General features: G+C 32.6%; 2 protein-coding genes across 2 annotated transcripts; both read right to left on the bottom strand.

Moving 5' to 3' along the window:
- Positions 1 to 128: 128 nt before the first annotated feature.
- Positions 129 to 1,600, bottom strand: LOC107270995. Its single transcript, XM_015746527.2, has 3 exons — positions 1,012 to 1,600; positions 692 to 895; positions 129 to 584 (listed from the first exon to the last, which is right to left on the bottom strand). The coding sequence occupies exons 1-3, from the start codon at positions 1,114 to 1,116 to the stop codon at positions 378 to 380; spliced, it is 516 nt and encodes a 171-aa protein (XP_015602013.1). The 5' UTR covers positions 1,117 to 1,600; the 3' UTR covers positions 129 to 377.
- Positions 1,601 to 6,404: 4,804 nt separating this feature from the next.
- On the bottom strand, positions 6,405 to 9,068 carry LOC107270989. The gene is made up of 2 exons (XM_015746517.2): positions 8,598 to 9,068; positions 6,405 to 7,180 (listed from the first exon to the last, which is right to left on the bottom strand). Exons 1-2 carry the CDS (start codon positions 8,920 to 8,922, stop codon positions 6,831 to 6,833), a joined length of 675 nt encoding a protein of 224 aa, XP_015602003.1. The 5' UTR covers positions 8,923 to 9,068; the 3' UTR covers positions 6,405 to 6,830.
- Positions 9,069 to 12,815: the final 3,747 nt, after the last annotated feature.

Here is a 12,815-nt window from a genome sequence, read left to right as displayed (position 1 = left end):
TCCATGTATTCCATAATCAAAAAATTGTATTAATTCTTGACACACTGAAAGAATAATTTCTATTTTATTTCTTTTTTTTGTAGGTATTCCCCTTTGATATTAGGAAGGGTAATAGATTCACAATAGGATTCACCCTGGCACTTGCTACAGGATTAACATTGCCGTATTTAATGGTCATTCATCAAATGAACAAGTTCTATTAATGATTGCACTCTTATAATGTAGCTTTATATTTCAAACGAAACATAAATAACTTATTTCGCTAATCTTAACCAACTTTTTAATAATTTTTCTTTGTCCTTTTGTCTATTTTATTACAATAGAATTTAGTAATGAATAAGCGATTAATTTATGTTCATGTATTTTGGAATTAATATTCAAGGTTGAATTTTCTTTCGTCGGGAGTCTTGAGCGATTTTTATAAATGGCTTTGTCGTATTCGTTTCTGTTTCCCACTCCGGTACATATGTGTTATTCGTATGCTCTTTATTCTCGATTTTACCAATTTCTTCGTTTAATGTGTAATATTGCTCAGATTGTTCACAAGGTATTGAATTTTCAGTGAGAGTACAGACGAACGTTGCCTAAAATTATCAAAAATATATAAATATATAAAAAATTATTCTATATAAGATACATAAAAATAAAAAAATGTATAAAACATTCTTTTATATAAAACCATTCAATTTACCTGATTAAATCTGGTTTCGGCGGGACAGATAAAACTCCATCTGGTTGAGCTTTTTCCATGTGGTAGACACACGTGAAATATTTGACACTCGTTCTCTATATCCGCATAATAACCGTAAATTCGATCTTTACAGGAAAATGTGTCGATAATATTTTCTCGAATAGTGGTAGCATTGTCCGGAAGTTCCAAATTGAACAATTTATTCTAGGAAAAATACAATGTACAGAAATAATTGCATCTAACATCGTGAAATGTCAAGGATTTAATCATTTTTAGATAATTAAATTTTTTTAAGTAGATTCAATTCTGCAAATTCTTACTTTGAAAATTGATGTTGGCCTCTTGGATTTTGATGTTTGTTGCGGAAACGCTATGATACCGACTGTTAATGCTATAAATATTACGACGAACTTGACACGAAACATTTTTGACAATTTTTATACCTATTTTGGTTTACGTGATGATTAAAAATTTGAAGCTTATAAGTAGTAGAAATATTAATTTGACACGTCTAAGAAATTTCGTACGTTTGTAATATGATTTATTTCGCCCGAGATAGGCAAGAAGACTGATCACAAGATCCGCAAAAAGGGTGTTATATAGTCAAGCCTTCAGAGGATCTTGAATATTGTATGAATGGCTAATTCTCAGTAAGCAGAATCAGTATCTTCATCACGTTTAGTCTGCCAATGACCATCCAGACGTTCACGTCATTCTCGAAGGACCGATGCAAATAGTTTTTACATGGGTTGGCCCATCTTCTGATGCGTAGAACAGTCTGCGGAAAAACTGAATCATGTATATAACGCATCTTATGGAATAAACTTATCTTATATTTTAGAGATCAATAATTTGTCATCAGTACTCCATGAATATAATACATCATACAATAGACCAATATTCTCATATTACTTTATAAAAAAATGGGAATTATTATTTTTTTTTATAAAACAAAAACAATCGCATTAGCGTAGTATTTTTTTATGTTTCTCATTAATTTTCAGTTTATTTTATTTTATTGATAATATTTGTATGTATTTGGCAAATTGGCATCGCTCCAAAAATTGTGTCCTTCCTAAACGGCTAAATGTATGAAAATTCGAGGGCATCTCATGGAACCGAAAAACCATAGAGGTCGCACGATGAAGACCGAGTCTTTCGGATGAATACTTAGCAGTTTCAATGATATCTATGGTACGGTAGTACCCGTTGCGAAATCGAATACTCTTATGGTCATTGACCATGAGAAACATGGACAAATGCTTCCCACGAATTGGCATTATTCGAGACTTGGATAACGATCTTTCGTAGTATTAAGTCTTGAGAGGTTTCATTTGAATTCAATAAACTAAGAGCAAAATATAAGGTAAACGGCTCAGTTAGTGATACTGTTCCAGATTGTGATCCCAATGGCATAATTTTATCATAACCTGCTAATTAAAAAGCGTTTTTCACTTTAAATTATTTCAAATATTTTTGAATAGAAATTGACCAAAGAATAGTGCGACAGGCGTCTGAGTGGCTCCGCAGCGGCAGTGCTAGACGGTAGCACTAGTTGCGACGAGCTACGTTGTTGTGAATTTTGTTCGTCATGTAAGTATAAAACGACATAAAAATGGTGTCAACATGTTAACTGGAACCAAACTATCGATGAGATGAGAAAATATTTAACTTTTTGTTAGATATTTGTTCAAATTCGCGTTATCAATAAGTGCGTCACATAATTCAGGTTGTGTTGCTATGTTGTTGACACTCGTTTGTATGGGGATATTCGGAAGTGTTAGAAAGTGAGTACGCGCAGGCGTCATAAATTGCCCCAAGGGGGTCACAAATTGGGTACGCGCAGGAGTAAAAAACTACGACATGGGTGTTTCTCGAGTGTTAGAAACCCCGATAGCCGAGAAACGCTATTAAAACAATAATTTTATTCATAAACCTTAACTGTTTCAATTGCATAATAGGTGAATCTCATTCGGAAGGCTTTAACGCACGTGTTGAAACCTTTAGTTTTCAGTTTGGCTATATCACGCGCGAAAAATTGTAAAAATCCGACACGGCCGCTCTGAAAGTATCCTTACCTTACCCAGATAACACGAAACTAAAAGATCTCTTATAAAACTCATATTGAAGGCAACTTTATGAGCTTCGTCAAAATCCTCCAGAAGAACTCTGAAACATATCTTTTATGACACATTTAAATAAAGATCACTTTTTTGTATCATATTTTAATTTTAAAAAAAACTATTGACTAACATAAATCACAGAAATGTATTCTAATTCAAGGAAGGACATATCACAAAATAGACATGCTCTCCACATTGACGACACCCAAGATCATGTCAGAGTTCCGAGTGATGAAAGTCTGTAAGCTAAATGTCAAATATGAGATATAATGAATCTACAACTAAATGCTCTACTCAATTGTATAAAAGAGTTATATTTTTATGTGGTATATTTTAATGAAAGTGTTATTAGTATAACACAGAAGTTACCTAATATCTTTTGAAAACCTCAAGTTTAATCTGGATCTATTTTGATAATCACTGATTAAACGTTGAGTAGAAATATGCTGCCGCATTAGTAGTTCATTGTATTAATTATGTTGTATACATGCATATTTGTACTCACTATATCAAATAAGGATATTGATGCCAGAATACATTAAAATTTGATGGCAGTATTATGAATGCGTGTTGAAATCCAATCGTATCGATAGCTGCTCCGGAGGAAAATTTGTTAAGGCGGCATCAGCACTGTGATATATGCATATAATAATAGTATTCTTATTTGGGTCAATAATCACCTGTATATTGTTCATTACAAAAATGATTTCTACGTAAGGTATTTTTTTTTAAACAAGTGGAAGGACAGATATTAATCAATTATTAATTTCCACATCACATTGTTTAAATAATATAATAAAAAATGAATTGAAAAATTCCAAGATCTTTTTTTTTATCATCGTAGTCATATTCGGTATAAAAGGAGTTTCACCACTTAAAAGCTAAGACATCTCGGAAAAGAATATAGCTGTTTTAACATATAAAGTATATTTATATAGTGAAATTTTCACTATTTTAATTTCACATATCTCTGTAAATAGATGGTCAATAATACTGAAACCTCGTTCAAAGACATGTCACTGAAAGAAATATTTTCATGTCAATGTTAATCTTCAATTTTAATTAACACCTTAACACCTTATATATCTTAAATTTGTCAAAAATGAATTTTTCCGATGTTCCTTATTATTCGACTTTCTTAAAGAAAGTCTTTGATATTCACTTATGTTAGATGTAAATGACTACTCTGAACTGTCTGACAAAATTAAGTTTATCTGATAGTTTATGAATTTCTTTATTACTAAAAATTGTCAGAGAAAATATAATTTCATATATAAGGAAAATTCAGAATGAGTTTTTTTCAATGATTTTTAGAAAAGTTTCATTTCATTAAAACTCACTGATTAAAATTTCTTCACATATTACTACTATCTTACAAACATAAAATTCCATCCAAAAAAGCTCTTCAAAAGATTTATTAATTGAAAAATCAGAATATCTGCAACATTTCGAATATTTCTAAAAAAACTCATTATTTCCTACCTAAGACGAAAAACGTAAATTATACGGAATTGATGCAATATCCTTATCGAACATTTGTATAAGTTACATAATTACTAAACTGGCATTTTCATAAGGATTATTGCAAATTAAAACAAAATTCTATTGTATATATGTATAACGACTATTCATAATTTTTATCGTCGTTATCATCGGTGTATAAATTTCAAGCATTATTTCCCACCACAACGTAAAGACAAGGTGAACAGCCTGTATCTTATTGGACGTCTTAATAATTCAAGACGCGTCATTGCATAAGCAATGCGCAAGAATACAAAGATTTTCTCGTAAGCAGACATTTAACATAAAAGGGCATATGTTATTTCCGATTGTGTACAAACTTTTCGTCTCTTTTTATTATATGTTTCATGGAATCTCAATACTATCTATTTATTCTATTTTATTCTATTCTATACATAATAATTTGCATTATACATAATATATAATATAATATAATTATATATAATAATCTTCATTGGAGTTTATTCGGCAGCAGTTCGAACTTCTTTGATTCGCTCGCTCGCCCTCGGCAATTGTTTTCTCTCAAACTGATCAGTAATTTATTTTTTTTAATGTAAAAATCTTTTGTTTATGCTATCAATATTGCTTATGCGTAAAGGAAGAGAAACAAATTTTTGTTATTGTGGCGGGTGATGGAATTGAATCTGGACTGCTGTTGGGCCGATTTTGACATCTGTCAACATTTTGTAATCGTAAAATATTTCTGATGGCAATTCGCATCGTTTACGAATAATACTAGTTTCTGGCAGTATCTCGTGATAAATTGCGCTCACAACAAATTTCTAAAAAATTAAAAAATATCCCGACTCACCGTTCCAACGTCCAAGTATTCCAGACTATCATTCCCGATATCTATAGTCAGGTTCGTTTTATTGTTCTTTACATCCAAATGTTGGCAAGGTTACGGTTTCCGGAGCCCCAAGCTTTGACGCTGAATTTAATATGTATGAATGAAGGTGAATGAAAGTGAAATAGTGATAAAAGTCGATATTTACATTATTTTGTGAGGTATCAAACTTTTTTGGTAAATAAATCGTATATGTTGGTTGTAGTTAATAATTGTGATTGAAACAAAAGTTTAACTATGTATAATATTTAACATCTATGGATCGAACTGGATCAAAATTCACGTGTGGTAAAAATTGATATTGTCATTATTTTTCGAGATATAATAATTGTTGGATAAAGGTCCGTCTTTTTATACAGAAGACCATCAAGTTCACTGCACGCCACAAAACTCTGTGTGGCCCATCACACAAGGTGATCCATTGTTAGGTCGGACGGGTAAACCCAAAATAATGCCAATATAAACTTTTATTACTCTTCAACATTTGTTTGCCTTAGTTGAGAGATGCTGAATCCACCGTCAAAACTTGGCGTTCCGGAAACCGTAATCTCCCCACATCAGATGTTCCTGAATATCCTGCCGGCTGCTATTATTTATACCCATATTATCCTTTTTTTTTATTATACTGATACTCCAAATAATTATTCCGTGTGCCAAAACATCTTCCCTCTGGATGTCTGGATACTTTTGATCGTTGGCCTTGATTAAAAAAATATTCCAATCACCGTTTGAAGTGTTTAGGTACTTCGAATCATTATTTCTTATACTTTTATAACTCTGATTGCCATTTACTATGATTATGATTATGAACTGAAGTATCGTCGTATACCCTAGCAGTCCAAATAATCGCTATCGATGCCCAAATATTCCTACGCAAAAACCATGGTTCAGAATTCTTCAATATTCCTGTGATCATTTCAAATTTTAAGGTATTCGAAATTATTATTTGCGTGGTTAACATTGTTGTATGTGGTCTACCTGTTTTTTCGTCATCTCGTGTGTGGTTTACTTGGTAATATAGTTCAGATCCGTTTTGTTGATAATCAAAAACCCCGTTGCTAATCTCGGGATAATAAGAGGTATTGAAAATGAATACAGTATATGTATAATACTGAGCTACTCAATTATTTGGGTAGGAAAGGAATTATGAAAAAGGTCTTATTTTTTATAAAAAAAACAATATATTTTAATTAACGCAAAATATGAATAAATTAAATTTGGATAAATCTCTATGACGAATTTTTAGTCTGCACAAATTACATCAGATTCAGATATTATTAAAGGGGAAAAAAGATTTGCAAAAATTACTTCTAATTCTTCTAATAATCAATGCATACGTCATAGGACGCTTCGTTTATCGCCAGTATAGTATCACGTAGAAATTGACCTAACGGGAATTCTAATTGATTCAATGTCACCCACGGAATAATAACAAGAAATAATTATAAAGACAGAATTTTATCACGCAACTTTCTACCGTATTATGACAAGTTTAAGATGAGGATATGAATTTTAATGCGTGTAATAGAATGACAATATCGGTTTCGCAAAGATAAATATATTAATGAATAAATAAATAAATAATTTCGTGTGAGTAAAACAAGAATTAAATGAAAACTCGTGCATCAGTTAATTTAAAGGAAAATAATTAATGCTCAGGTATATGAGCTTTGTAAGCTAAATCATCTGGCGACTCAATTGATGCTCTTCCCCAATAACCGCCGTGATCATCTTCGTGGTCATAGTGATGTTGATGTTGAGCATGTTCATAATAGATGACTTTATTAGGACTGTGCGTCTTCTTCAAATCAATCCAGAATCGTGCTAAGTTGAGAAGAAGGCTGATTACAGCCAAAACGAAAAACTTGACCTGAAGGTGGGTTGATATCAGCTGCAGAAGCAAACTCAATTTGCTTTTAATCAACATGGCGACCATTAGAACCTTTTGTAAGCCTTTTTTAGCCTTCTTTTTGCCAAATTTCTTTTTGCGTGCCTCTTCTGAAACAAAGAACGTTTTTCATTAATAACTTTTATGTGACTTAAAAGTACGTTTTATTCAGAATGTGCGTTAATTCCTAATAATGTTCATAATAAACGTGACATACTTTTCTATAGAGTATCCTATATACGACTCACAGTTCACCGTTATAAAGTACACGTATGGGTTCGCGCGCTGGATTTTTCTCTGATGAATTTTTATGCTCAGTATGACACATAAAACGAATGAACTTTCATCGTGGGACTAAAAGAGGTCTCTCTCTCTCTCTCTCTCTCTCTCTCTCTCTCTCTGTCTCTCTCTTTGGCTATCTAAGTTATTCCATATGCTAGAACGCAATTTATATCATTATTAGAAATACAAAATTAAAATGAAAAAGAATCATCTCGGACAGTTTCATATTACGCTAATAAAAGTTTATCCACCTTCTAGATATGTAATCGAAAATTTTTAAACTGGACGTTTGTTATAATTTTTTAATTATTATTAAAGCAGATTAAATAAAATGTATGTAAATACAAACTTTTTTTTAGCAGATTGCGGTTCGGGTATTAACTCTACGAAAAGTAAAAAAAAAATTTACTTCCATAAAGGTAGACAAATTTTAAATGGAATGAATTATATTCAATTATTGGTTTAATTAATAGTAACTTTCTTTCACGCATCGTCAGCGATAATCATATCTTCCGAGTGACATATTACGGTATTACTAAACACGTTAGTGTTTTTTCCGATCTTCAATACTGTAAAAGGAAAATGATTTAAGTTCGTCTTCTGAATTAAGCGAGCATGCGAGCAGGTGAGTTCGACCTAAGGATTATCATGTGAACCGGCAAACTTTGGGGCCTGCTAACCCAGAAACCTTGAACCGTCACCCTAACCTCACCCTGGTTCCATATCTCGATTATGGACCAGTGGAATTTTTACTATACCTACCTGGAGAGGTAGTTATAATTTACTAATCGATGTAATGAAGATATCTACAACGTGGGTACAATCAATTCCTGGTCAACAATTTTAATAATATTTTTTAATTATTTACGCGGTTAATATTAATAATTTTCTTTTTTTTACTGACATAAAAGCAGTAAGTATGCTTAGTATAAGTAATTATTACCTGAGGAGAAGTTGTGCCGTCAAAATATTCCAATGTTAACAAATAATTAAAAAATTAAAAACTTGAGTAGCGTATGCCAGTTACATATTTATTATTATTTTATGCATTTCCTGTTATAATTAGGATATCTTTATGCCTCAAGAGCCTAACAAATAAAGAGTATAATGAGGTTATTGCTATCGCGCACAATTCACTATAAGATCTAAGATGAAGATTATGTGAATAAAACAAGTAGAAATTGCGTAATGTTTTGTCTAAAGGATTACGTGTCCATAGTTATAAATCCTAGGAATGATTCTTACCAATACCACGAGTTTCCTCTTGCTGTTCTTCACTGTCCTCAATGAAGTCATCAGTGGCATCATCAACCCCAAGAGCAACCTGAACTCCATCACTCACAAGACTTCCAGCTTCTTCGATAACCTTGCTGATAGGAATCTCGTTCTTTCTGCCTGACACTTCTGTTTCAATTTTATCAAGTTCTATGGATACTTTTTCTTTGAGACAAAAAAGGCTGTTTTCCTGAAGGAGACAGTCAGCAGCACTGCCGACTTTATCTGCATGCACAGTGCAAAAAACAAGCAAAACACCAAGAAGGACACACCAGGTATTCGCGGATATTTTCATGATAATAACTTTTGTTGTATTAAAATATTCGTTGTACTTCGTAGGAGATTGTTTTATACGTATGGTGTCGCACCGCTTGTGACCGCACAGAAAATTATTTTTCCGGTACTTTTTTTACTCTTGACGCTATCTTCCACCGACTAACGAGGAAGTGGTTGTAGAGCGTGCGTGGCCAGATGCAGCATATATGAGGTGAACCCCCTCCTTCTATTACCTCTTTGCTTCTGCCAAATGGGGCTTATTCTACCGGATAGTGGGACTCTGCAAGTTTCGTCTTTTACGATTGGCTTTCTTTCCGTCTCTGGGTATCAAATATCCATGTCTTTCTATAGATTTCTTATATACTATATCCTATGTTCTTCAATTGTACACATTGTTGTTTTCATTATTATACCATGATTAGTGGACACTTTTCACTCTATAATAGCGTTTCTACGATTATTAGATGATTGCTACTCCAAGCGTACAAAGGTTTTGGCTGGGTAAGTAAATATCACATAACAATAGGTTACTGAATAAATAGAGTGTGGTTCGTTTGTTAGAACAGGTGTATCATTGTTACAGTATTTATGACCGACATCATATTTCATATTGATATAACATCTATTTCCCGTATTTTTTCAGTAGAAGTAAATTTTCTATACATATATGAGCGATTCCATCAGATTTCAGCCACCCGTATTTTATTTGCTGTGCTACGTGGATTCGAACGTTTTTATTTTGAACACACATATCCCGTAGACAGTGCATCGTATCAAAAAATTATAAAAAATAGTTTTTTGTTTTTTAGTATCTACAATAAAAAAACATTAAAAAATTTTTTTTAATAATTTAAACCTGTTTTCAAAAAAAAGAAATACACAAAATGGGTTTTCCTGACCAAAGCGCCATCGATATCGGTGTTACGGAATTTTTTAAAAATTCTGTAGACAGAATACGAATTTTGTGCAAAATTACAAATTCGGACATCCAAAATTACAACATAAGACATTTTTTTAATTTATAAAAACACTAATTTTTGTTTAAAATCTTAAACAAAAATAAATAAATAAATTCTAATAAATTTAAAAAAAAAGTAATGCTTATAACCCTAAAGACAGTCTCACCCCTAAAAAATACAGAGAGATAAATTAATCAGAAAAACGAAAATTAGTGTTCTTATAAATTAAAAAACTTTCTTTAGGGTTATAAGCTTAAAGCCCGCATTACTTTTTTTTTTAAATTTATTACAAGTTATTTATTTATTTTTGTTTAAGATTTTAAACAGAAATTAGTGTTCTTATAAATTAAAAAAATGTCTTATGTTGTAATTTTGGATGTCCCAATTTGTAATTTTGCACAAAATTCATATTCTGTCTACAGAATATTAACAAAATTCCGTAACCGTTTCCTTTGGTCAGGAAAACATATTTTCAGTATTTCTTTTTTTTTGAAAACAGGTTTAGATTACTCAAAAAATGTTTAAAATATGTTTTTATCGTAGACACTAAAAAAACACAAAACTTTCAGTTTGTATAATTTTTAATACGATTTACCATCTCCGGGATATCTGTGTTCAAAATAAAAAATGATCGATTCACGTAGCACAGCAAATAAAAATACGGGTGGCTGAAGTCTGATGGAATCGCTCGTATATACAGGGTGTTCCGAAACTACCTGACCAGGTGGGTATGGCGGTGTTCGGGAGGCTTCACTGATCACGAAAATGACCTTCTTTTTGTCCGGAAGGTCATAGTTTTTAAATGGAAGCAGGTCAAAGTTGACCAATCAGAGGGAGGCGTCAAGAGAAACGTAGGCACCTACGAACTCTGAGTTTTCTTCCCTCGCTTTTGTTTCTCGGTGGCTTCGTGCAGGATGACGTCGCCGAAGACATGCCTATTGGAAACAAGAAACAAGAGGCGTATTGCTTCCTCATAGAGAAAGCTATGTGACGGTGGCAATTTTTTCTTTCGAGATTTTTATATCATCATGTTCAGATTGTATCAAAACGTCAAGAAAACACATTTGGAGAAAATGTCCGGATGTGTGTGTATGTGTGTGTATGTGCGAGTGTGCGTATGGAATGGCCTCCTAAAATTCAAACGTGTATAACTCGAGAACGGTTTTAGCTACAGCCTCAAATTTCGCAGGCACGTGCAGCTCTATAACCCCTTCATTGATTATAATTCGTCATGATTCAAGCTGCAGTTCGGATTTTATGTCATTTTTAAGTTCCCAAAAAAAGGACGTTACCACTCTAGCGATCGCACATTTTGTGATACTCGTCTAAATAGTTCTCGATGAAGAGGTTTGTATCCAAGGTTGGTTGATATTGCATTTGGGCCGAATCCATCGAGAAGTTTTGATTTTGATATTTTGAATTTTTCGAAAAGTCAACTTTATCCCTGTAACTAGCGCTTTCTTCAACGAATCAAACCGCAATTCTTTGCAAGTATGAAATATCGTCTAGTCGTAATACATATGAAATTTAGCAAAGATCGACCAAGCGGATCTAATTTTATATCAATTTGAAATTTTGCTGTTCTGTAGTAAATGAAAATTCATCTATGAGGAAGCCAAAGATTAAAAAAAATGTAAATGCTTCCTCATAAGTATAGGGACCTCGCACACTAACTACGATTCGGATGAAGCAAATTGCAAGTTTCAATTTGCGGCTTGTTTTGTTAGTGATAATAGTAACATGGACTGACGATTTGATAATCTGACTAAATTCAAGTTACAGGATATTAATCCTGCCAATTAAGGTAAGATCAATTAACGACCCAGCCAATACACAGTCCGATAGCAGCTAAAAAAACTGGCCAAAAGTCAAGATTTCGTCTGATTTGTATGAAACTTGTTATAAGACGGTTGTTGAAGTCTTTGATTTCGAATTTGAAATTAAAAATTAAAACTTTAGAATGGCGAATTCAATACGGTGATCAAAAATTCTAAACTTTACATAATTTATATGAAACCTGGTATAAGGGGGTTGTTGAGTTCGCTGGTTTCAAATCTGACGTCAGAAATTACAATTTCAGGTTGATTGTTTTTTGTGAGTCCCCTTGCCTTTCACGATTCCGGGGTGTTTGTTTTTCCACTTTTTCTCCCTAATTGCACAATATGTATACTTTTCACAAATCTTTGTACGATAAGAGATCGGTGGAAAACAAAAAAAGATGTCTATAACAAATATAATTCGTGCATGATTGACCTCAAGACGCGCCAGGATTTTGATTTTTTTAAATGTTTTTAATATGAATTTGAAAATTGTTTAATGAATTTTGGGCTCCATTGAGTCCAAAACAGTCGCGAGGCCCAACATTAATTTAGATTATCAAATCGCCAGTCCATATTACCATTATCACTAACAAATAACTAGAATTTGTAACGTATTTCAAAGTTGAACTTCGAGGACCTTTTGCGTCTTTTGCAGAGGGTTTATCGAAAAATAATCAAGAACAGAACTTTTTTTTCCATACATCACAAATCTGCAATAAAAAATAGGGGTTTTCATTTAAATAAATGGACTTGGGTCTCACAGGGCCCAACATAGGCCCCAAGCCAAAACTTCAAATATCTTACTACATGGCCCCCTATGAACCCGACAACTTTTGTCTCAAACATTTTTTCCAAAAACTCCTTGTTTTCGAGATATTGCAGTGTCTAAGATAAAATGGGACACCCTATATATGTATATAAAATATTTTAATGTGGTTCTTACCAGCAGTGATTATTGTGTAGGTAGTAGTCGCAGCGTAAATCATTCTGTCAACTGTCTTTATGCTGGAATTTCATTTCTTCATATCTATTTTGGTAATACCGTGTGTTCATTTAAAAACTTCCGAGGTGAATATTTCTAAAATAATGCACTGATGAAAAAATATTTTAGGGCAAAAGTTGTTTTATTTGGG

Source organism: Cephus cinctus, unplaced genomic scaffold (assembly GCF_000341935.2).
Source record: "Cephus cinctus unplaced genomic scaffold, Ccin1 Ccin1_scaffold0860, whole genome shotgun sequence".
Taxonomy (NCBI): Eukaryota; Metazoa; Arthropoda; class Insecta; order Hymenoptera; family Cephidae; genus Cephus; species Cephus cinctus.
Note: the sequence above shows the minus strand (reverse complement) of the source record. Positions and strands in the feature narration are given on the sequence as shown.